Source organism: Nannobrachium achirus (genome assembly GCF_963921795.1).
Source record: "Nannobrachium achirus genome assembly, chromosome: 4".
Classification (NCBI taxonomy): Eukaryota; Metazoa; Chordata; class Actinopteri; order Myctophiformes; family Myctophidae; genus Nannobrachium; species Nannobrachium achirus.
Genome location: NC_137813.1, coordinates 20,431,700 through 20,457,890, shown reverse-complemented (window position 1 = coordinate 20,457,890; position 26,191 = coordinate 20,431,700). Strand labels below are relative to the sequence as shown.

At 42.3% G+C, this 26,191-nt stretch overlaps 1 protein-coding gene across 2 annotated transcripts; it reads left to right on the top strand.

The window, feature by feature from the left end:
• The first annotated feature begins 11,388 nt into the window (after positions 1 to 11,388).
• Positions 11,389 to 26,142, top strand: dnaja3a (DnaJ heat shock protein family (Hsp40) member A3a). 2 transcript variants are annotated; one of them, XM_080723956.1, is made up of 12 exons: positions 11,389 to 11,618; positions 14,772 to 14,914; positions 15,976 to 16,059; positions 17,718 to 17,924; positions 18,086 to 18,238; positions 19,198 to 19,345; positions 19,499 to 19,563; positions 20,105 to 20,233; positions 21,293 to 21,408; positions 21,535 to 21,632; positions 23,262 to 23,384; positions 24,870 to 26,142. In XM_080723956.1, the coding sequence occupies exons 1-11, from the start codon at positions 11,405 to 11,407 to the stop codon at positions 23,279 to 23,281; spliced, it is 1,377 nt and encodes a 458-aa protein (XP_080580082.1). In that variant the 5' UTR covers positions 11,389 to 11,404; the 3' UTR covers positions 23,282 to 23,384; positions 24,870 to 26,142. The 2 variants fall into 2 exon arrangements, with proteins under 2 accessions (XP_080580082.1, XP_080580081.1); XM_080723955.1 differs by lacking the exon at positions 23,262 to 23,384.
• The last annotated feature ends 49 nt before the right edge of the window (positions 26,143 to 26,191 follow it).

Below are 26,191 nucleotides of genomic sequence, written 5' to 3'. Positions count from 1 at the left end.
TGCTTGCTGTGCGTATGGTTTGAACCACAATTATGACAGAATATAAATTTCTAAGTTTCAATGTAAGGGGAGCGAATATACCGCATAAGCGAACCAGCATTTTGGGGGTTTTGCGATCTAAATCAATTGACTTTGCATTTATACAGGAGTCTCATCTTTTAAAAGAGCATTCCAACCGATTGGCTAATAAACATTATCGTGTTTTAGCCTTTTCAGCTGCTTCTTCCAAAACCAAGGGAGTAGCCATATTGGCTAGACGTAACCTTAGGTTGGATTTTTTGGGTGATTGGTCTGACAGTGACGGGAGGATAGCTGTTGCTAAAATCCGCTTGGAGGGTAAAATGCTAGCACTAGTCTCTGTGTATGCTCCAAATGTTTTAGACAAAGAGTTTTACAAATTACTAACTAAAACCTTATTGGAACTGACGGATTTCAAAATCATTGTTGGTGCTGACTTCAATGCAACATGGCAACATAACCTAGATAGATCCACTGGGGTAGAAAGCAGAGAACAAGCACTAGCGTCTGCAGAACTACGTGCTTGGGCAAACTCAACTGGCTTACTCGACATCTGGCGTTTAATGAACCCAACGGTTAGAGATTTTTCTTTTCTGTCGGGTAGGCATGCTTCATTCTCTAGGATCGATTACGTTTTTGCCCCTGTTAGCTTGTTTCATAAAATTGCCAAGGTAGAGTTGCTCCCAATGTCACTCTCGGATCACAAGGCGGTGCTGTGTGTTGCTTCACTGAAACAGGTTATAGATAGAGCTCCTAGATGGCGGTTTAACACCACACTGCTGCGCGATGCGGCATTTGTAGCTCAGTTTCAAACTGGTTTGCGCGAATTTATAAATATCAATACAGGCTCAGTTGAGGATCCCAGAATTCTTTGGGATGCAATTAAAGGCTTTATCAGGAGTAATACAACCCTCTATGCGTCCACTCAGAGAAAATTAAGGTCAGCCAAACTGGTGGAATTGGAATCTCGGTTTTCTACTTTGGATAATTCTCTCCAAAATAACTTTGATGTTAGTACAGCAACCCAGAGAGAGCTAGTTAAGAAAGAAATTAACTCCATTCTCAAGCGCCGCTCAGAATTTCAAATGAAACGCACAAGGCAAAACTACTATTTTAATAGTGCAAGACCCAGTCACTTACTGGCTTTACGTCTTAGATCCAATGAGCATTTTGCTGATATTGTTAGTGTCAAATCAACAACGGGAGCCATGGTTACAGAACCCAAAGAGGTCAATGCCACGTTTCGTGCTTTTTATGATGAGCTCTACACCTCCGAGGTCATTCACGATGATGCAGTATGCAATGATTTTTTATCCAACATACAGTTACCAACCCTTAGCGAGGCGGATGCGGAAGCCTTAGATAGACCGCTCCATCTGGCGGAATTACAGGAAGCTGTGCTCGCAATGCGTAGGGGCAAGTCGCCTGGTTTGGATGGGATACCCCCTGAACTTTATGCCATCTTTTGGGAAGATCTAGGTCAGCTGATGCTAGACATGTTTCGATATGCAATTGAAAGTGGCTCTTTCTCCAGGGATGTGAATGTAGCTATTATATCATTATTGTTGAAGAAGAACAAGGATCCCACAGATTGCGCAAGCTATAGGCCGCTTTCACTTTTGAATTCTGATCTAAAAGTTTTTGCTAAGGTGCTTGCGCGTCGCTTGCAGGGTTTTATGACCACCTTAGTACACTGTGATCAGACAGGTTTCATAGGAACTAGACTAGCCTCTGATAATGCTAGACGACTATTGCATATCATCGATAGGGCTAAGGAGCTGAGGACCCCCGCCGCAGTGTTGTCGCTCGATGCGTTGAAAGCATTTGATCGTCTGGAATGGTCTTACCTGTGGGCTGTACTAGATAAAATGGGATTTGGTGCTTCATTCATACATTTTGTTAAAGTACTTTATTCTAATCCGTCAGCGATGGTCCTAACCGGTAAGATCTGTTCGCCGCTATTCACGATTGGCAGATCTTCAAGGCAGGGTTGTCCCCTTAGTCCTCTCCTTTTCGCACTTTCACTCGAACCCTTGGCTCAGACAGTGCGTCAGTCTGCAGATATTACTCCTGTTTCGATTAACAACACACAGCATCGCATTTCCCTATATGCTGATGATATTCTACTGTTCATTGAGAATGCACCACAGTCAATTACTCACGTCCTTCAAATTTTTGATCAGTTCAGTTCCATTTCCGGCTACAAAATTAATTGGACGAAGTCAGCCCTTCTACCTCTAAATGATCAGATGAGATCTGCTATCCTGCCGCCCATAATCCCAGTAGTAAGCCAATTCAAATATCTTGGCATAGATATTTTCCCCTCTCTTCAGGCTATTGTTAAGAACAACTATGGTGACACTCTAAATAAGATTTGTCTTGATTTAGATAGATGGTCATCTTTGCCCAACTCTCTCCAAGCTCGAGTTTCAATCATAAAGATGAATGTTCTTCCTAGGGTTAACTTTGTAAGCTCTATGCTCCCTTTGCCACCACCGCCGCAATACTGGAATAAGCTTCACTCTTCGATATCTAAGTTTGTGTGGAAAGGGAAACGCCCTCGTCTTAAACTTTCTCTATTACAACGTGCTAGAGATGATGGCGGCCTTTCATTGCCCAACTTTAAATTTTATTATTGGGCCTTCACGCTCCGCCCCCTTTTAAATTGGTTTAACCCAGCAAATAAGGTTTCTTGGAGAGAGCTTGAGGAGAGTTTAGTGCAGCCTGTTGAATTGAGAGATCTTATCTATTCAAACATAACTACACATCAATGCAAAGTTCGCTTTGGACCTATCATTTCTCATTTAGTGGCAGTATGGAGGGCAGCTGAAAAGATGTGTAAGATTGATTGTAAATGGAACTTATTTTCCCCAGTGTTCAATAATCAAAGACTTTTAATCGAGGATCGCCCCATTCGCTTTCCAAGGTGGAGGGCTAAGGGGATTCGTACATTAGGGGACTTATTTGATAGAAATGGTTTACGACCTTTTCGAGATTTGTGTGACATCTTCAATCTGCCTGGAAATACCCTTTTTTTCTACTTCCAACTGAGAACGTCCATGAGGACCTACGGGGTCCCATGGCAAGCTCCCCTTAGATTGCACCCCTTCCATGAGTTTATCTGTGATGGTAACAGAACAAGAGGTTTGGTTTCCACCCTCTATGGTTTTTTATTAGACTGTAGTTATGGGCCCCTATCTGTTGATACTGTTTGGAGGAATGATGTACCAAATTTGGACCCTGACTTTTGTTGGGACACAGTATGGTCTAACATTAGGCTATCTTCTAGAAATCCAGACCATCAACAAATTCATTTAAATTTTGTTCATCGGACTTATTTAACTCCCCGCAGACTATGTGCTATGAGGATTTTGAATAATCCCAACTGCACTCTCTGCGCCTCAAATAGTATTGGTACCTTCCTTCACATGGTTTGGGAATGCCCAAATGTGTCGTCATTCTGGAATATGGTTGCCTCCAAACTTTCAACTATTTTTAGTATTAATATCATATCTTCTCCTTCTTTATTTTTATTGAATGACGTCTCACAGTTGCAACTAAACAATATACGCAAGCGCATCTTCTTTGCTGGATTAACGGCGGCGAAGAAGATGGTAGCTACGCGGTGGAAACCTCCTCATACGTTAACGTTTCGCCAGTGGGCCTTGACCTTTCTAGATATAGTATATTTAGAGCAGTCGATAGCAAGGTTACACGGAGCAAAAGAAGAAAACATTAATATGTGGTCGGACATTGCAGATAAGCTTAAGGCTATGATTCAAGAAATCACTATATAGTGGTAACAGCCTAGCACAGGCATGCACTATTGTACATTCCGTGTTGGTCCGGGGAAAGGGGGTGGGTGGGTTTTCTTTTCCTTTTCTTGTTTTGCTATTGTTTGTGTTGTTTGTCTGTTAATTGCATTTTTCTTTTGATTAATGTTTTACTTTTTCTTGTTCTATTCACATGTATGTCTCTAATTTCATGTTATGGAAAATAAAAATAATTGATAACAAAAAAAAAAGAGAGGAGCTGTGTCTCGCCTGCAGGCAACACTGGATCAGGAAATGGAAAAGCTGCCTGACATCAAACTGAAGAGGATCAAGGAATATGCAGTGGATGTGACCCTTGACCCAGACACTGCACATCATGAACTCATCTTGTCTAAAGATGGAAAAGAATTGAGGCTGGGAACCAAGCCTCAGAATCTCCCTGACAATAAAAAGAGATTTGAGGCAGCTAAGGAAGTCATTTCAAAGGAAGGGTTCACATCAGGGAAGTTTTACTATGAGGTCCAGGTAAAGGGAAATACTCAGTGGATTTTAGGAGTGGCAAGCGAGTCTGTTGAGAGAAAGGAAGACACCATACTGTCAGTTGATAATGGATACTGGGCCTTATGGCTTAAGGATGACGGTGCATATGAAGCACATAGCAAACCGGTGACCGAACTGTCACTGAGAGAGAAGCCCCAGAAAGTTGGGATCTTTGTGGATTATGATCAGGGACAGGTCTCTTTCTATGATGCAGATTTAAAATCTCAAATCTATACATTCACTGGCCAATACTTTAAAGAGAGACTGTATCCTTACTTCTGCCTTGAACGCACAAACGGCAATCCCCTAATCATAACTCCTGTACATCACCGAAAGTAGTTTAGTTCATCTTTGCTCCTCTTAAGCAATATATATTTTGCTGTATGACAAATAGTGAACATAGCAGATCTAAAAGCTGATGAGCTTGTACATCTGCTAAGTTTGAAAAATTGGAAATAGTCTTAATTTTGTTGTTGAAACAAGCTTATAATGGCATGGCCAAAATAAGGTTCCCAGAATTAAAGTAACTGATGTTTGTCTTGAAATATTAATTTGGTTTGTTAATTGATTGATTGAAGTTAACCCCATAATTTGTTGGGATTGCAATATCTCTTTTCTTTATTATATTAAGTGTTTTTTCACTTTTCAATGTGTGGATAATGTCTCAGCATTATATATGGCTACAAATTCTTTAGTTCTTGAGTGCATTTATTAACATATTAATATGGGATCATAGCCTAGTTCCAGACCCTGAATCGCTAGCCACACCACTTTAAATTTTTGTTTTGGCGAAATGTCAATTCAGGCTGAGTGTCAGGCTAATGGGATCATTGTATATATAAAATACAATAAATGGTTCCATTCTTGCAGAAAACACGAGTGTATTCTGTTTTTTTGCCTCTTGATTTCATTCTACAAATTCATGTGTCTACTGTAAAAGCGAGTACATGCAAAAGGAATCTAGGATTTTACTGTGCAGTTACAATGGGCTACAACAACAAGTAGCCTATGGGGTTTTGGGGGATTTATACAGGATGACCAGCTGGGTAGGTGGTTTCTTTCAAGGCAAGTTCCTTCATCCACCGAGCCCATTTCAGAAAGCCACCTAATATCTGAGATGGAAGCTACTCAGGTCAATTTTTCGTACTCCCCACCTTTTCATAAATCCACACACAGAATAGGTGGATGGCTCTTGTTGTCTGTAGGAGGCTATAGCCATCTATAAGAGGGAGGATGGGTCTGTCTCTGTCTGTCTTGTTGGTCTGCCCACTGGGAGCTATCTCGCAAACCGCTGGACCGATCAGTGCCAATGTCTGTCCTACAGGCCAAATAAGTACTGTCATGCATGTTTTCACATATATGTTTTATATTTTTTGAAATATTGAACTTGAACGTGTCCTGGCCCCCAAGTAATGTCTTGGCACAAAGCGCTCAAAGTTTGTTGTATACCCTCCCAGGGTCACTTTGGCCAAGCTTCACGTGACCCTTAATGAAATAAACTCAAATAGCACCGCTCACTTCCCACTAGGTGTGATTTTCTTATTAATTAGTGGTCAAAGACCTCAGATCAGGGCTGAAAGAAACATTGCCAAAATTTGGAATCTGGTGTCAGATACATCATTGATGACCTAACAAGCGGTCTACAAGAGCATAGTTTGTGTGCATGTCCCCCAAATCGTCTAATCATCGTGCGCAGCCTACTCCATATTTGGGCAAGACCAACACACACATTATGTCATCATGGAAAGAAATTTGAAAACATACAAAACCAAAATCTAATAGCCTAAAAATGGTTTGGCTCCCATGTGGATGATGATATAAGTCTTGCCCAAATTTGGAGAGAGAGCGGTGGATGTGATATTAAATCAGAACTATCTTATAGAGCCCCATTTCATCCCATGGTGATGTCAGTAATTTCCAAATTTGGGCACGTTTTCCTTTTTTTTTTTTACGAATTGGCTACCTTTTTGGTAGTCTAATTTACCCCAAAACAAATACATGTAGGCCTATGTGTAGAATAATAGTTACTAAATCTGTTTGTTAGTGACTTTGGGCTTGTTTTCCTGTAAAGTTGCTTGTAAATATTGGAAGTAGCAAGTTATGGTATTTTGGGCTTGTTTATAAAGTGTACTTTGCTTATTTGGGATTGCTTCAGTTTTCCACTTTAATAGTCTATATCTATAGTGATCTAGATCTACAAGATCACGTGTCTTCTACTTTATCTTCAATTCAACTTGTTTATGAGTTCTCTCCTGAAAATGCATTTTCTGATTACTAAAGAACTCAGACCCCTTAGTAATTAGTGTTTGTTCACTGTCACAATAAAGAGCTCTTGACTTATTATAAAAAAAAAAAAAAGTTCACTTAGGCCTATTCTTTAAACCAATTTTGCTAACCTGGGCAGGTGTGGCTGGGAGGAGGAGTCCAAATGGTTAAATTGAGGAAGTGCAGCATTGCACACTGCACAGCCCTATGTGCACAGCAGACAATCACAGCACATGTTCGGTTTTTGAAACGCAACGCTACATGAGAACCAGTTATATGTAGGCCTACCACCACGTTCTTAGGTAAGAGAAGAAGATGGTTTTGTTTTGTCAAAGGTTTGACAGTGTAGGCCCAATTCTTTGTTTTATTTACATGCTACAATGTAGGTTTAAAAGTACGGAGGTTCAGATTCTTGTGCATTCCTAGAAACACATTTTTGCCTAGATGATTATTGATGAACAACAAATAATGGGTCCCTGAAAGTGGCACAACATCAGTCAGTGGCTTGGGTTTGATTGATCTTGTGTCATTCAGCTCATTCTATAATAAATAATTGATTTGATTTGAAAAATGTAATTGATAGGCGTGTATTTTTAAGAATTGTATTTTTAATTGATTTAATGTGTAATGCCTACCTCAACTTCATCTACCTCCCAAGGGTGGGCAACTTTGATGATGGAGAGGGCCACTATATTTCCACACTCACTCCAGGGGGCCACATTGCATATTGTTACAGGCAGAAACTTCTTATATCCATATTTTAATTGTATTTCCCTGTACATTAATGCCATACTTCTTACGTAATTTAACACTTGCACAACAGTTGCAAAGATAACCGATCTACATGCCCATGTATGCTCTAACAGCAACCCTTAGCCACAATCTGAGCAAATAAATAGTACACATTTAAAGATCTCAAGTTGTAACTATTACCTGATGTGTGATATCACCTTGCATGTATTCGCTATGGACACTATCATCCAAACCATCACACAGATGCTGTATTGTTAAGAAAGATAAACCAATTGGTTGTCAACTGTACTGTATACTGTATCGGTGAAATCTTGCTACGACTACGTGTCATCATTTCGACAACGTAGTGTCGGGAGGGTTAGCAACTCACCCCACGGAGGTTAGGGTAAGGGTTTGGTTTGTGTGTCGAAAATATGACACGTAGTAACAACGAAGCACTCCCTACTGTATCGTCGTTGGATTACTTGGGGTGGCTCATTTGACTCAATTGCTTGTTCAACTCAGCCTACTTCTTTTCAGATTATTTCGGCTATATGAGAAAGGATAGCCTACTGTCAACAGTAGCTTTTTTATTTAAGTTGCATAACATAAATGCTTTATGTTCTTTCTGTCTAGATATGGCAACTGCCAGCATTCGTCTCTCAGATGAGCAACTTCGATGTCCTATATGTCTGGACGTGTTCGTCGAGCCTGTCACAACAACATGTGGACACATCTTCTGCAAGGCTTGTATTCGGCGCTGCTGGGACATCAGGGGCATTTGCCAGTGTCCAATGTGCAAGAAGATATTTACCACAAGACCTGAATTGCACGTTAATGCGTTCATATCAGAGTTAACTGTTAACTTTCTGCTCAATTCCGCTCAAGTGAATCCCTCAGCTCCAGAATGTGGTGTGCTTTGTGACTTCTGCTCTGAGACCAAGCTCAAGGCAGTTAAATCATGTCTTATATGTCTAACATCTTTATGTGAGACACACCTGGAGCCTCACCGGAGAGTTGCAGGCTTCAAGAGCCACAACTTAATAGACCCTGTATCAGGTCTTGAAGACAGGATGTGCAAGAAGCACAGCAGGCTCTCTGAACTCTACTGTTGGACAGACAAGACTTGTATTTGTGTCGTTTGTTTTAAAACGGACCACAAAAGTCACCAAATTGTACCACTTGAATCCAAGCTTGCAGAACTGCCTGAGACTATGGCAAAAGTGCAGGATACGATCGTCAAACGGTCTCAGAAGATCAGTGAAATTGAACGCTCAACCGATGCCAGCAAAAAGGAAGCAGAGAGGGAGATGGCTGACACTATGCAGGTCTTCACTGATCTGATACACTCGCTTGAGAAAAGCCGGGGAGAGCTGGTTGAGCTGATCGAGGACCGGTATAAATTAGCAAAGCAACAAGCCGTGGCTTTCATAAAAGAACTAAAGATGGAAATCGCAGAACTTGACAACAAACGTGTTGAGGTGGAGAAACTCTCACACTCTGAAGATCATCATGGCCTTGTCCTGCTCCTGTCACACCTGACCACTCTGATAAACAAAAAACAGAAGACTGTCGTTGAGGGGAATCTGTCTGTTGCTGCTTTGAGAGGAGCTGTGTCTGGGCTGCAGGCAACACTGGATCAGGAAATGGAAGAGCTGCGTGACATCAGATTGAAGAGGATCAAGGAATATGCAGTGGATGTGACCCTTGACCCAGACACTGCACATCGTGAGCTCATCTTGTCTAAAGATGGAAAAGAATTGAGTCTGGGAACCAAGACTCAGAATCTCCCTGACAATAAAAAGAGATTTGAGGCAGATACTGAAGTCTTTTCAAAGGAAGGGTTCACATCAGGGAAATTTTACTATGAGGTCCAGGTGAAGGGAAATACTCACTGGATTTTAGGAGTAGCAAGAGAGTCTGTTGAGAGAAAGATAGACAGCAGACTGTCAATTGAAAATGGATACTGGGCTTTATGGCTGGATGAGGATGACGGTAAATATCGAGCAAATAGCAAACCAGTGACCAAGCTGTCACTGAGAGAGAAGCCCCAGAAAGTGGGGGTCTTTGTGGATTATGATCAGGGACAGGTCTCTTTCTATGATGCAGATTTAAAATCTCATATCTATACGTTCACTGGCCAATACTTTAAAGAGAGAATATATCCTTACTTCAGCCTTGATAACACAAACTGCATCCCCCTAATCGTAACTCCTGTACATCGCCCAGACTAAGTACAGTATAGTTGATCTTTGTTCCTCTTAACCTCTTAAATCATAATATACTTTAATGTATGATAAATGGCGAAATGTCAGATCTACAAGCTTGTCACGTCTGGTGAGCTTGTAGATCTGTTTTTGAAAATTAGGAAAATTTCACTTTCTTTTGTTGGAATGTTTCACCTATAATGACATGTCCTAAATAGGGACACCAGGGTTATAGTAGGCTACTGGCGAAAGAGCAGATCTGCTGTCTAGAAATATTACATTTTATTTTTTGTATTAAAACTAAAGACATACATACTTTCTTTGTAATAAAATAGCAGATCTACAAATTAGGTATTTTTGAAAATATCAAAATATTGGGAGATTTGTTACATTTAAAAAAGACGTTTTTTGTTGTTGAAATGTTCCAATAGGGCCTTCAGGGTTAAAGAGCTGATCTGTTGTTTAGAAATAGACATTTTGTTTGTGTCGTTTAACATTAGTTGTGTTAAAGTCGTCTTGATTAAATTGTTTATTTATTTTCAATTTGTGGATAATATTTGGATTATGCCTACACATTATTTTGTTCTTGAGTACATTTAACACAATTGTATAACATAGTATATTAAATTCTTGCAGAAAACACATGATGTTTTGCCTCTTGATTTGATTTTACAAAGTCTGTACCTGTAAAAAGCAGGTCACACTCGGCTAAATAACACTCAGGACTTGACTGTGCACTAAGCTAATAATATCAGCTGGGCTTTTTCACTCTTGATGAGTGTGAGTCAATGCCAACATGTTTTACCATATGTGTTTTTTGGATGACCATTGGTTTTGGAATAATTTAATTATTTCACACAACTGATACAAATTTTAAGATGAGTTTTATTGGGAGTATATTGTAATGCTCCCATGAGTTAATGTACAAGTGTACAACTGTGTGAAACTCGTTTCTTTGCAAGCTCAAAATCAGACTGGAGATCTTAAACTCCACCACTCCAATAGGCATTTTAAACCTGCTCCTGTTACTTCAGCTCTTTTCATTCTCTCCATGTCCTTTCCTTCTGTATGTCCTGCAAGCAAGTTTATTTGTATAACACATTTAAAGACTGTGCAAAATAAACATTCTGAAAGGGGGAGAGGAGGTAAAATTAAAACAGTAAATTAGAGTGCAGAAAATGATTTAAAATGTCAAAACAAGCAGTTGACGAGTATCTGTTCTACTGTTTCCAGTCTAGTACAGTGTATTACTACCCAGAGTCTGAGGTGCATCTGATGTACAGCATGCCTTTGGTTCTCAAAGTGGGGTCCGGGGGACCCCCCAGGGGTCCTTGAGGGACTTTCAGGGGATCCTCAGTTAAATGATGGTTAGGGACCAAATGTACCCTTATGGGTCTGTAACTAAGAGTGTACAAATGGAAACGTTCCATCTTCCATGGAGTACACTCTTGAGTTAAATTAACATTGATTTTCCAATATAAATTGGGGTCCCAGAGATAGAAATGCCATTAGATGTGGGTCCGTAGCCTTAAAGCATGTCAAACTAGGGGTCCCTGAAATTAAAAAGGTTGAACATCACTGGTCCTAGAGCTATAAAAATATTCTCATATATATGAGGGTCCCTGGCATATCTTTTCAAACGGGGGTCCGTGGGCTATTAACAAGTGTCTATTTGGGGGTCCTCGACATGAAAAAGTTTCAGTTGGCCTTTCATGGACATTCGTGGACCATCTCGAAACAACATCTTTGCGGTGTACGTCTGCCACGCCCACTTTGTGTTGGGCATGCGCAGTTCCTAAGTTAGCTGCAGCAGGCGCAGGCAAGGTAACACACAACAACAGTGTCGTGTGGAAGGCACTGAGAGGAGGAATGATGGCGTCCTCGGCAGTTCGCAGTTCCACACGTTGGATAACGGTCGCCGTGTTCTCCGGACAGCACCGCGCCGCCCGCAGCGGCCTTATCCGCGCTGCTCACGGGGGAGCGCGGACCGTCTGCTCTGTGGGAGGCCTCCAGAGAGGCTGGCAGGGAGGCGGCGTGTGTCGCAGGGGGACGGCGAGCGGCGGCGTGACATTGAGAGGGTCGGGTGAGTGCTGGCCTGACTTTTGACAGCTGACCGCCTCGTAGATCCGGTCTAGAGCGGATACGGAAACGGTCCGCGTGCTTGCATTTGTGTGTGCGTATAAACTGACCGGATGCGCCGATACGGTAGGCGGGCTCTAGACCGGATCTGACCATTGAGCAGTAAATAGAAACCAGACCGGTGGCGACGCGAGGTTAGCAATGTATGCGCTCCATACGTTGCTTTGGATTACGTCAAGCTAGGCTAGGCTAATGGTAGAATGCTAGTTGCGAGTTCACTTCTATCGCATTATAATCTTGTCACACGGATTCCATTTCACATGATAACTTACTGGACACCAGTTTACCTGTGTTGTATTCTAATTAGATTAAATTTGCCTGCGCTGTTCGGGTTGACATGTGACTTATCTTAGCTTGACAGCCAGCCACTGACTGACCTATGTGTATTTTATGCAACGCTTGGTCTGCGCCAGTGCTTGCTATATTATATATAATGATGTTAACTAATATGTCATATGTCGACAACATGACATAATGTTAGTAAACCGTTTGCGGTTTGGAAAAGCTGTGTCTAGAACCTTCCATCAGATTCTGTTAGATTGATTGATTGATTGATTGATTGATTGAAGAATTTATTAGAAGTTTGCAATAGAAAAAAGTACAGTTTCATGACAGTACAAATCACTGGTACAAGGTCAACTAAAAGGAGATCCTAGAAAGCCGAGGCTTATTTCCACAGGAACCACACTTTAAGTATCTCATATAACATTGAAAGACAGACGGATAGAACATAGTACTTTATCTAGGATAATATCAGTTTCAAAAGCATAACATCAAATACAAAAGGCAGAATACAAAGAAAGGGGGGGGGGGGGGGAGCATGGGGGCTTAGTCTATTTACAAGTCACTGGTAGCTGCTGTCTGAAGGTGACTTTTCATACCAATTTTGAAGGAGGCTAGGGATTTGCTCTCCTTTAGGGCTTGTGGAAGGGCGTTCCACATGTTGATGGTATAGCAGGAGAACGAGTTAGCGCCTTGTTTAGTGTTAAATCTACGCTGATGATGATTAGTGGAGCTGCCTCTGGTGTTATGATCGTGAACATCCTTGACCTTTAAGAAGTAGTTTGTCAGGTACATGGGAATCTTGGAGGTGTAGTGTATCTTGTACACCAGGCCCATTGCAAGATGCTGTACTCTGTCAGCTACTTTGAGCCACCCCACGCTTTCGTGGTGATGCTCGGTAAGGTGGGTCAGAGGAGGGAGACCAAGCACAACCCTAATTAGTTTGTTTTGGGCTGTTTGGAGCTTTAGCTTTAAGGCAGCTGGGGCGTCGCGATACCAGACAAGGACTCCGTAATCAATGAGGGGCCCAATAAGAGCACCTCCTAGTGTCTTTCGGGATTTAATATTGATCAGTGGGGCAACTCTTTGCAAGAAGCGAATTCGTTGATTGACTTTATTGATTACCTTGGTGGTCATTTTTTCACTGGATAGGTTAGCCTCCAGGATGCAACCCAGGTAGCAGATGTGGTTTTTTCTTTCTATCACAGTGTCACCTACTTTAATTGTGAAGTTCTCAACTAGGCTAAGTTTCTGACTAGATCCAAAGAGGATACATTCAGTTTTGCCTAGGTGAATTGAGAGTCTGTTGTCATTGAGCCAGGTGCAGATCTTGTTAAGTTCACAGTTAAGGGCCTTTTCAACCTGCAAAATGTCTCTGCCTGAGACTAGGAGAGCCGAGTCATCCGCGAACAGAAACAGATTGCAGTCACAAGCAGATGACATGTCGTTTACGTATATTAAGAACAACAGTGGTCCTAGTATACTCCCTTGAGGTACTCCACAGTTTACTGGGAGGGGGGGGGACAGGGTTCCGTTGACTTCCACCATCTGTTCCCTCCCCACCAAGTAAGAGTGCATCCATCTCACTGCTGTGCTATCAAGACCAATAGCTTTGAGTTTTTCAATCAGAATAGAATGATCGACGGTGTCAAATGCCTTCTGGAGGTCCAGCATGACCATGCCGCAATATTTGCCATCGTGAATTTCACGTTTGATGTAATCATTCAAATAGATGAGGCATGTATCTGTGGAATGGGACTCTCTGAAGCCAGACTGGAACTCGTAGATCAGTTTATTCTCTTCAAGATATTTAGCCACCTGTTCATAGACAATTTTTGAGCGGTGGTTACACCGTCTCCTATACGTGGCCGTGTGTGTATGCGTGTGTGTGTGTGTGCGTGCGTGCGTGTGTGTCTGTATGTAGCCTGCAGGCCTGCAGTACCTTTTATGACCACACATGTTAAGGGAGGGGCGCTGTTGTTCAGGCCAGGCCAGACCAGGCACACACACACACGCACGCACACACACACACACACACACACACACACACACACACACACACACACACACACACACACACACACAGGGGGGAAGGGGGGGGGGGGGGGTAAACCACCGCTCAGTTCACACGGGTGTGATTTTTCCATTACCTTAGAGATGGAACTAAGGATTGAGATTGGCCTGTAGTTGCCAGGGTCAAGTTTGCTGCCTTTTTTGTGCAGGGGTGTTACCTTGGCTAATTTGAAGTCCTGGGGGACATAACCCTGCTTGATAGATAGATTAATAATATGGGTAATGATTGGGGCAATGGTGGCAGCTGAGTCTATGAGAAATTTGGGGGCAATTTTATGTTAGCTGGCTGATGGTTTTCTAATGCCATAACATGACGGTTTTGCTGGAATGGTTGCAAAGATGTTAAGTCATCTGTGGCGGTGATTTTCAACGTTTAGTCTGAGGTCCCCCAGGGGTATTTGAGAGGTTCCCCAGTTAATGTATGAGTATCTGTAATTCAGATTACACTGAAAGTGTCTATTTTAACAATGTTTGTGTGCCCAATATTAATCTGTTGCACATGTGCAATTATATTTTGACAGTTTCATTTCAACCAAATTGTATCAAGCTCATCATTTGATATCCGGGTACCCCCGTCCCCCATGCATAGAATCATTTTTGAAATGGGGGACCATACCATGGCCTAATGAAAGTCAAATTGGGGGTCTATGTCATGACAAAGTTTGATCTATGAGGCAAGACAGAGATTGCGACATGTTATCTATTCAGTTTAACTTGAATTTCTTACTATACTCCCCTTTAGTTCCAGGAGTTACATCACCTCATGTTCTCTGCACGGCGTCCTTCCACACAAGTGTCCCTTCCAGCAACAAGCAGGACTTTTACCAGATCCTGGGGGTTCCTCGTACATCCACCCAGAAGGAGATCAAAAAAGCTTATTATCAGGTATGCTTCTTCCTGTTTGATCACCGTGACTACTAACTACTACTAGAGCCAGACCCATGGTAGCTTGTGGCCGATATTATTGGCCATATCGAATCATATTATGATTCGGACCATTATTAGATCTGGAGAGTCGGGAACACCTGAACAAGTCTATAGCAATGATTCCTGATGGAATATAGAGCTATTTAGCATTTCATTTTAACACAACATATCATATGTTAACGCGTCTTTAACACATTGACCGCCATTTTAACATACCTCCGTACTCCCACCTGCCATTCGTCTCCATAGACTTCCATGTAATTGGGTGTGCACGGATCATGCACACCCATGCCTAGATAATGCACCACGTGTGTCCACATTGCTCACAGCTTTCAAACAAAAAAATCCGAATGGAAATCCGTTCAGGCATTCATGAGATAACAGCCACTATGTTTAACAAAGATGGCTGCCAAAATGGCTGCCATGCTTGAAAGATGGGGTTGCTATGGGGGTTAAACATGCAATTTCGCGATTGCTATCATGCCTACTCCATTTTTTGGGGTCCAAAAATTCTTTTGAAAAAAAAAAATTTTTGAAAAAAAAAAAATTTTTTTTTTTTTTTTTTTTTAATTCTCGGGACTATCGGGCCTGGCGGGGAAAGACATTGGAATAATCTCGGGACTATCGGGCCTGGCAGGGAATGAGTTAATTATACAGTGAACAAGCAAACAATTAAATGGAAAATAACTATACACTATACACTTTTATTTTGTTTATCCAGTTAAGCCTTATTCAAACATTTTCACAGCCGTACTGGCTCGCAATGTGTCACATTGCAACACATTGTGCGCTTGTAGATCTGTTATTTTTTAAAGATTATGATAAGGATGCCAGGTCGCAAGAGGTTAACACATTGGCTGTATAATATGCTGACACGATGTACTGAAAAAAGTCAAATGTTGGCCGACTATTAGTGGTCTGGCTCTCTTTGATCAGTGTCATTGACGGTACATTAGTCTCTGTGTTCCTATATCAGCATAGATGATGACAGTATACTTTCATTTGTTGTCCTTCATCAGATGGCCAAGAAGTATCATCCTGACACAAACAAAGATGACCCTCAGGCTAAGGAGAAATTCGCTCAGCTGGCTGAAGCTTATGAGGTTTGGACCCAGTCCTTCTGTAAAGCTTCCACTTTGCACCTAATTGCCCTTCTACATCGTAAAATCCCTGGTGTCATTTTAACTCTGCGTGCGTTAATGTGTATTTTTACACTCTCAGTTCAATTAACACAGAGGAGTGTTTTTGCATGCTGTTATTCAACCGACAACACCATTGAATATAGTCTGAGTTAGAGTCACTATGTACAGTCTATAGTGGCAAAAAAAAAAGGATATCTTTCTTTCCCATTTTTTTCTTAGTTGTCATGGCATGCTTGAATTATCATGGAACTTCTGGTGTTGTTTACAATTACGCCTTTACAGATGCAAGAGTAAGAATAACTACAGCTGTAGTTAGGGTGGGGCGATATAGACAAAAATCATATATCACTATTTTTGACCAAATACCTCAATCAATATTGTGACTGTAATATCGATAATGTACATTTTCTTCCCCTTGCAACACATTGTGTAGATTGGCTATATAAATTACGGCTTAAGTGGTTAAAAACAAGGAGAAAAAGTAAAAAACACACATACCATATCACAATATTATGATATATCAGACAATCTATGATATCTATGCTACATATTGATATAATATCAATATATTGGCCAACTCTAGCTGTAGTCACTTTCCTGCCACTCAGTATGACTGATAGGATTTTTGCTTTTTTGTTTGCGACCGTAGGTCGCATTTACTACCAAAACCTCCACGGGCTGTCTGTCCGTCAGTCAGTCAGTCCGTCCGTCACACTTTTGCCCTGCTCATATCTCCACAACCGTTGCCCCCATCCATGCCAGATTTTGCACACACACTCCTTCACTGCCAAACTACAACCTCCAAGGACCCCCGGAGCCCCAGGGACCCCCAGGTCCCTGGGGGACCCCCAGATGTAAAAAATGACCAAATGTGCTCACACGTCACACTTTTTCCCTGCTTATATCTCCGCACCCGTTGACCCGATCCATGCCAGATTTTACACACACACTCCTTGCCTGCCAAACTACAACCTCCAAGGACCCCCGGAGCCCCAGGGACCCCCAGGTCCCTGGGGGACCCCCAGATGTAAAAAATGACCAAATGTGCAAAAATGACCAAATGACCACCCCAACAGGGCTGCTCACGGGGAATTCCCGGGGACCACCGACTCCTGGTGCTCCAGAACGGATGCAAAAGTGGTGGCGCCCCCAGTGGAGGACCCCCTGCCACTGCAGCGCACATAAAATGCCGTAACTCGGCCTAGGAGCGTCCGGGAGAGCCGGGCCCGGTTCCTATTCGTCCGCCAAGGCAACGCGGAGACCCCACCCCTCATTTCTCACATGGCCCTATTCTAGCGCCACCTTCAGGCCGATTTTTAAAACACATTTTTGGACACTGCTCCTACAGTTTTGGCCCTAAAATCACAAATATCACTACACAGCATGTCTACACTCATGTCATCAACATGGATCAGGAAGATTTTGGAAAAACAAATTTTTGCCCTATTTGTGGAGATAAGCCACCTACGGTCGCTTATCTCCCGATTAGGGAGTCTTACTGGTCTATTCTGTGTCCTATTTACCAGCTCAGTACAGTAATAACCAGCTAACTCTTCCAGCCAGTTGTGTCACTGTGATGTTGAGGTATAACTCACTGTAACCATATCTCATCCGTTCAGGTGTTGAGTGACGAGGGGAAGAGGAAGCAGTACGATACATATGGCTCAGCGGGCTTTGATGGCGGCCAGGCAGGTGGAGGCCAGCAGTACTGGAGGGGACAGGCCACCAACGTGGACCCAGAGGAGCTCTTCCGCAAGATATTTGGCGAGTTTTCTGGAACCCGGGGCTTCAGCGACTTTGGTGCAATGTTCGATCAGCCACAAGAGGTCAGTGGTGCAGGATGTTGGAAGTATTCAAAGGTTATTGATTTGCTGTGGAATCCCAATCTGCTAGTGTTCCCATGACAGAGTGTAAAAGTAACAGGAAGTCACATTTATCAAAATGTTGTTAAAATGGCATCAGAAATTCAGTGTTTGTTTTGTTGCAGTACATCATGGAGCTGACGTTCACTCAGGCTGCAAAGGGAGTGAACAAGGAGATGTCTGTCAGTTTGGACGACACCTGTCAACGTTGTGACGGCAAGGGCCACGAACCCGGGACCAAGGTCCAGCACTGCCATTACTGCAACGGTTCTGGCATGGTACGTGAGTCTTCTTATACACCCCTTTTCAGAGCCCAACCGATGCCCCATTTTGGGGTCCGATGTTGATCTTGATCTTTGGACAGCCCTTATTATTCCAGAATCTCTGAATGCTACATAGTCTGGAACTACGCCTCAGGAAAGCTGGTTGTCATGTTTGTCATTTACATTCTCCATTTAAACATCTTAAAATGTATATTTTAATGTAATTTCTGCTAAGCAACAAGTTATATATGCTTTGATTAATGTAATTTACATTAAGACTGCAAAGACAAAACGGAAGTGTGGGGGAGGTGGGACATCCGCTTTACCCCCGAATCATTTTCAGCACTGTTCACAGACTGTGTGACAGGAGCATTTGAAAATTGTGTGAGTCAACAGTCTAGCTCGAGTAGCCTCGGAAACCCAGGCTTATTTTGACGATCAGAAGAAAAATAAGCCTGGGTGATCGTGTTCAAATCACTGTTGGAGGAAGTGTAGAATTTCCCTAACCAATCAGAATGCAGAGGGGCGTCGCACCAAATTTGTTGACGTCATGACGCAGCAGCGTTGAGCAGAGGGGGGTGGGGGGAGGAGAACACATGCTATTGGCCGGAGACTCCCGGAGAGATTCTCCGTGTCCGCCCATCTGCCAACAGAAACTGTCCACGTTAGATCAGAGTGAGCTTGAGAGACTAGAGAGTTCCAGATTACCGATGTATTGACCAATTGTTTAAGTGCAAAATATTTGATTAATTGATTAAAGTTTCTATTAAGTTTCTATAAATAGCTAATCTACAAGCTTACAACTTGTTGAGCTTGTAGATCAGCTATTTCGGAAAAATATTAAAACACATGGGCTAAAATGATGAGTAAAATGATGGCCAGTTATATCCGCCAAATCCTTTCTTGCTAAGCTACCCAAGGGTTCATCTTCTGTGCACAGCGTTGCTAAAATGATTGCACCGTGTCTTGTGTAGGAGACGGTGAATACAGGGCCCTTTGTGATGCGCTCGACTTGTCGGCGGTGTGGTGGCAAAGGCACGGTAATCTCCACCCCCTGCAACTCCTGCCGCGGGAGCGGACAGACCAAACAGAGGAGGGCGGTGGTTGTCCCTGTGCCTGCAGGTCAGAGCCTACCTACACTCCGAATGCTTGGGCATATTACCCAATGAGAAGAGATTGGTTGTCACATAATTGCTGCTAAAACATAGAAGCTAAGTCATGTCGATGGTGCACATCAAATTCACCATCATTTGCTTCTTTTTGTTTTGTTTTTAGGGGTGGAGGACGGCCAGACGGTCAGGATGCCCGTCGGCAAGAAGGAGGTGTTCATCACGTTCCGGGTAAGAGCCTAAAATAAGTAAATAATAGGAACCTCAAGCTCCACATACTGTAAGTGAGATATTAAGCTGTTTGAGTGCTGCCCTTAGAGTGGTGCATTTTAGTGTCATGAGGAAAGACCTAGTTGCACACATTGCTGTTTCGATTCACAGATGGGTGACAAATTAAAGGAAAAACCTGAATATGAGTGTGAGAATGGATAATGGAAAAGATTTTGATTTGTTGGACAAATCTAAGAAAGAAAATCGCTAAATCAAGCATTTTCTTATGTTGTAGCAAAGGCGTATAGTGAAGATATAAGCCTGTGTGTTGACTCTGTGGTTGTCAGGCACATAATGTGATGTTGTCAAGGGAGGGTTTGTACAAATAAAAAAAACATTGCTTCTGTCATTTTCACTGTGCCATGACAATCTTTGAAAGCCTTGTCCATGAGTCATTATCAATAGTTCAAGTCTAAATTTGTTAGATTTTGTGCCCATCTCAGAAATGCACACAGATTTGTGACTGGCTGTGTGGAATGACGTGTTGTGTTTTGGTGCCCAGGTCCAGAAGAGTCCAGTGTTCAGGAGGGACGGTGCAGATATCCACTCTGACCTGCTCATCTCTGTGGCCCAGGCCATTCTGGGAGGCACAGCCAGATCACAGGGCCTCTATGAAACACTCAACTTATCGGTAAGCACAGTCACAAACACACATTAAAAAAATACAATAGTTTTGTGCAGTTATTGCACGGTTAGTTAAAGACTTGGTGAAATGAAAAATACTGTATGGCGAAATGAAAAATATGTTTTTCACACCTTTTAGAGCATATCTTTAATCTGTAGTGATAATATGGCCATACCTAACAGTAGATGCCAAAAAGGTGATACATTCCTGTGTTTGTGTATTACAACAAAACGATTACAGCCCCTAAACAAAAACGTCATGTGTGATGACTTACGTTGACTCTACTTCATAATAATTCATGAGGTCAGAATGATTGACAGGTGCCTGTGTCAATCAACTTCCACTACTTGAACAACTCCCCGCGAGCCACCGTTCACTGCGCTGGTTTCGTGGCTTCCCCACCTCCCTGTTCGTCCTCTCTGCCCAGCGGAGCGCTGCCATCAACCAATCACAAGCGGCGGCCGACGCCTCGTCCTATGAACACAAATTGTTTCCGTAGCCGCTGCCTTGTTAAAGAGTCTATGGGAGCGCTGCTACGGAAAAGCTGTGACACTGCCTGTGTTTACATATTAATGTCTTCGATGAGTTATGGCCCGCCTACCCTTTGACCGTCAAATCACATTCCTCCCTTTCCTCCCTGTTCTGCCTTCCAAGGCTGTTTCACTAGGAAATGTGTCACCATACAGACAAATTAAACAAATTCCCAATCACTTGAAGTCACACTGCAACAGAAGTGCTCCACTTTAAGTGATTGGGAATTTGTTTAATTTGTCTGTTATCTTGATTTCTTGCATCAGAGAGAGAAGAAAATATATTGGGCATGCCATTATAGGTGAAACATTTAACATATGTGCTAAGATGGTTAATAGCTCAAAATGGCTATTTTTGCTATTCCTCATACAAAGAAGTATTTAGGGCTTAATTTGTTAAGTGTCCTAAAAGGGGACACATGTGCGTGCGTACACACACACACACACACACACACACACACACACACACACACACACACACACAGCCTACTTCAGTTGAGCTGGACAGTAATATAGGATTGCTGTTCGCCCCCAGATCCCCGCAGGCATCCAGACAGACCAGAGAATCCGTCTCTCTGGGAAGGGAATTGCACGCGTCACTGGCTACGGCTTCGGAGACCACTACGTCCATGTCAAAATCAAAGTGCCCAAGTAAGACACCACAGAGAAATGACAAGATCTTTACAGATATTCATATTTCACCAGGACGTTCTGTAGATGCACTTGTCCTCATCACGCCTTCTTTCTGTCTCTCCTCTTTAACTTCCCGCTGCGCAGGACCCTGACGGACCGGCAGAAAGCTCTACTGATGAGTTACGCTGAAGACGAGACGGACGTGGAGGGGACGGTCAACGGCATCACCGCCACCACCACAGGTAGGATGTCCCAGTTTAAGCTCACCCCTCCAGACATACGGTACAGGGTTCCCATAGTCCTGAAATTCCTGGAAATATTTTGAAATTAGAAAAATATTCTTCCAGTACTGGAAAGGTTTTGGAATTGATCAAGGGAAGGTCTTGGAAAACATATCTGTACATTGTTTTTGGTCATTGATTTTGTTAACTCATTTACTGCCAACATAAATCTACTTTGAGGGTTCCCTGCCAAGATTTTCTTACCTTTTGTCGTGGGTACGTGCATGTCCATTGTGCACGATCTGCATGCGCGCCACAGTCCGTTAGCAGCATGCACGCTTTATTTTTGCTGTCTTTGGGCATTGCATGCACATAGGAGTAAGTGACTCATTATTGTTATATAGTCCTGGAAAATGGGTTAAATATTCTGGAAAAGTTTTGGAAATTCATTGGTAAAAATGTGTGACGGTAAACCAGGGGTCTTCAACGTTTTTCAGCCCGATGGACCCCTTAGGTGAGCGAGTGATGAAGCGGGGACCCCCATTCATATTGTATAAAATGTTGTTGCAGATTAAACTTTTTTATAGATTTCATAGATGGCTTGTTTGACAGCACCGTCATCAGTGTATGTTGGATTCATCTTACTGTCCTCAGTAAACTTGACCTTTCACTCTCTACTTGGTCTGCTCTTTTATTCCCTCTACACCAAACCACTTTGCCGAAAATAGCCGATCTACTCCTTGCAGCGTTGTGTGATTGTAGATCTTCTATTTTAGGCCAATGTTCCCCTCAGAATATGGATTCTAGGGTTCATGTGGTAAAAAAAAATCACACAAAGATTTGGAGACTCCCCTGTAGTAACTCTGAGGACCTCCTTGGGGTTCCGGACTACCTAGTCTTAGGCCTAGGCTACACAGAGCTGGATTTTTGATATATCCAGGTTTTTCAGATATCCACATAGAAAAATATCTAGGTCCACACGGAGCTGGATATTTCATATATCCCGGTTTTTCAGATATCCACATAGAAAAATATCTAGGTCCACACGACAAAGATATCTAGGTCTAACAAGCACACACACAGTGAAGTCTTCAGAGATATCCGGGTATCATGACTACACAGATCCAGTGAAGCGGATATTTTTCAGTGTCTCCACTTATTTATCTGGATTGAAAAATATCCAGATTCACTGCCAAAATATCCAGCTTCATGTGGCTACAAGCCCCAACAGCACCAAAAAATGTCTAGATTCACAAATATCCAGCTCCGTGTAGCCATGGCCTTAGCCTTTTGTTTTGTCAGCTTCCTGCTACAGCGTTTGTGCAGTTTGCCTCGCACCGAGTGGGAGGTTGGAGGCTTAATTGCAGAGTATATGGTATGCAGACATACTGCATCGCTTCGTGCCGCGTTGTGAGCTTGCATATCGTCTATTTTCACTCTTTCTTAAACATTTGTTTTCTAATTTATGGAATTTCTTAGATTTTTCTTTGAGTTATTACAGAAAATCTTAGCTTTTTGGGGAATGTTTTAAAAAAAGTGTTTTGAAATAATAATTTTTAAAAAATGTAGGAAACACAAAATTAAGGGACCCATGAAAATACCACTGTCCCACTGTTTGTCCCACTTGACACAGTGCCGCTCTCTGTCCAGGTGGGGGCAGCAGTGCCTGAGGCAAGGCAGAGCAGGCAGGAGGAGGAAGAAGGGAAGCAGGGGGGCTTCTTCTCCAAGTTAAAGAAACTGTTTAGCTCCTCCTGACAGCCACTAAAGTTTAAAGTAGGTAGGATTAGTGTTAATTTATTCTGAATGTCTCCCTCTTGTGCACAGTGAGATTACGCTGTAGTTCACTCAGTGGGAAGTCTTATGTTGGCATTTCTTTTAAATTTAGGCCTAGAATTATTGAATGCTTTAACCAGTGAAAAATAGCAGATATACAAGCTCACAGCGCGGCACGGTGCCGCGCTGCGAGCTTGTAGATCTGCTATTTTTGAAAAGTCGTGAAAATTTGAGCAAATCTTTGAATATTATGTATTTTCAAAGCGAATGTTTGTAACTCAAATTTTGCTTCTGGGTGGTCCCTGGAACTAAATATTTTGAGATGGGGGTCCGTGGCCAAGTACATATCATTTTGGGGGTCTTTCACATGAAAAGGTTTGAACACCACTGACATAGTAGTCTCTCAAGAAACAGACTAACTGAGCTCCAGCTAAGTGAAAAGGACCTTTTCTTTGACGATGGCTAGCCAGATTGCTGACATAGAAACATAGGTTTTTAAAAAAAACCTTAGAAGGATTCAAAAGACACTTATAGAATAGGGTCAAAATTCTAATTTTCAAGATTTTTCAAAAATAGCAGATCTACAAGCTTGCAGCGCGGCACTCGGTGCCGCGCTGTGAGCTTGTATATCTGCTATTTTTCAATAGTTAAAGCATAAAATAATGATACACTATAATGTGTACCCGTTCTGAATGGGTGTTAATGAACTGTTTTGTGGCCGGTCTCATTTGTAAATGTATGGGAGGCATGCACACTTGAATTCCACTGTAGTGTTTTATCCATTTATTAATTTCACAGTTCTCCTGCGACTCTCCTTCATGTCTGACGTTCAGCATGTCGTTGCTGTCGACGGGTGGACTGGAAACCTTGTGTCCAAAAACATTACAAAAATGGAAATAAAATAACCTGCTTTCCATTTGATCCAATATAGTTATTATTTAGTCACAAGCTCTTGTTAATACTTTTCATCAGTTTAGTATTTATAAAACCCACAGACATACTTGATCACTAAAATTATAAAAAAAGCAGATCTACAAGCTTGCGTCATGTTGTGTGCTTTTACTGTAGATTAGCTACTTTTCATGCTTTTGTGTGACACTGGAGTAAAACAAATTAGGGCATTAATAATACTAGAATTGCACTCTGTCGAGGTGCCAACTTGCTTCTTGTGCACAAGTAGGCCATGTATGGCCTACTTGTGCGTCAGCAGAGCGCGCCGCGAGGTGCGCTCACCACTGGCATCACACCTGGTGACGTAAGTGACATCACCACTGGCATCACCAGGAATGCTGGTCCCTCATTGGCTATTAATGATGACATTGCCAGAAATGCTGGTACCTGATTGGGCTATGGTTGAAATATTGTGATACAAGGTTTCTGCCCGACAGCAACAATGTTACCCAGCTGTCGTGCATTGTCTTGACAGCAGCAGTTCTCCAGTTCTACAGGCGGTTTCATCTCTTTTTCTTTCCCTCAACCATCCAGGTAAAAGGTCGGCTGGGAACTGAGCTGCCCCCTGTCAGCTCAGACAGAAGCAGAGTGGAGATCGGCTACAAGGCTCTGGTCATACAAGGACACGCAGCAGTGTGTTAAGGAGTGTTGGCTGAGGCCTAAAGCGTCTCTGGACTGATCGACACAGATCTACATACTGTTCCTGTCCCAGTGACCATTCACTAGCAGTGGATAATGGACTGAACGTTTCTTGCCCCGTTCTACTGGCTAAGCGAATCCATACACACTAGAGATGTTACCGATCAATCGGCAATGGATCGGATCGGGCCGATCAAAGCGTGATCGGCGATAATCGGTGGTTTAGATCAAAAGGTAAATTCACCGATCCGATCCGATCGGTGCATCCGATCAACCAGCCGTTCAGTATGCCCACTTGAGGCCATTTTGGGGTATTGATTTCCACAGTGCTGAAGGAATAATTAGTTACTGCTATGATAATAAATACATAGTAATGCTGGTAAATAACTATAAGGCAAATATAGAAATGAATTCATGAGTGAATTAATTAATTAAAGTTAAAACATTAACATTTAGAAAATATAAATAATATATAAATAATAACTTGATCGGATCGGTGATTGATCGGTATCGGGTGATCAAACTTTTGTGATCGTTGCTCGGTGATCGGTTCCAAAAAACCTGATCGGACCATCCCTAATACACACACAAAGCAATGTCCTGCCCCTTACTTTTGACTCCTGTCAATCTAATTGGCAACAGCAAAGTAATTTAAAAACTCTACGTGTTGTGTTGTCCTGCGGATATGAATTGCCAGAATGCCTACATGGTTGTGATAACACTATGTAGACAGAAATACATTTTCATTTAAAAAGGCTTCAGACAGAATTCAATATTTAATCTTGGCTTTGTTCCGTTCCTCAGCAAAGTTGTTGATTCTTTTATTTTGTTTATTTTTGACTGGTATGTTTTCATCCCTGCTTACAACCCTTACTAGCTCATTATTCAGTTGAACATTGACAGCTTATGGGTTTACCTTTGAGTTTGTGTGGCTGAGTGTACGGAACACCTGTCCCTGACACTAATAACTGTGGTATCAGAATTCAAAGATCAACCCAGTCTTTCCCGTTCTGGGAAGACTTTAAACCCCATGTCATTGAAACAGAGTTAACTCGTCTACATAGTTAACCCATTCATCATGTAAATAAATAGACAGCTGTTAATTATGCAGTTGTATGAGTGTGTCACAAACATAGATATATTACTGTATGTTCTGTACATCTATAATAAAATGTATCGTCTGGGGAAAAGTCTAGACGTGTCTTGTATAAATGACT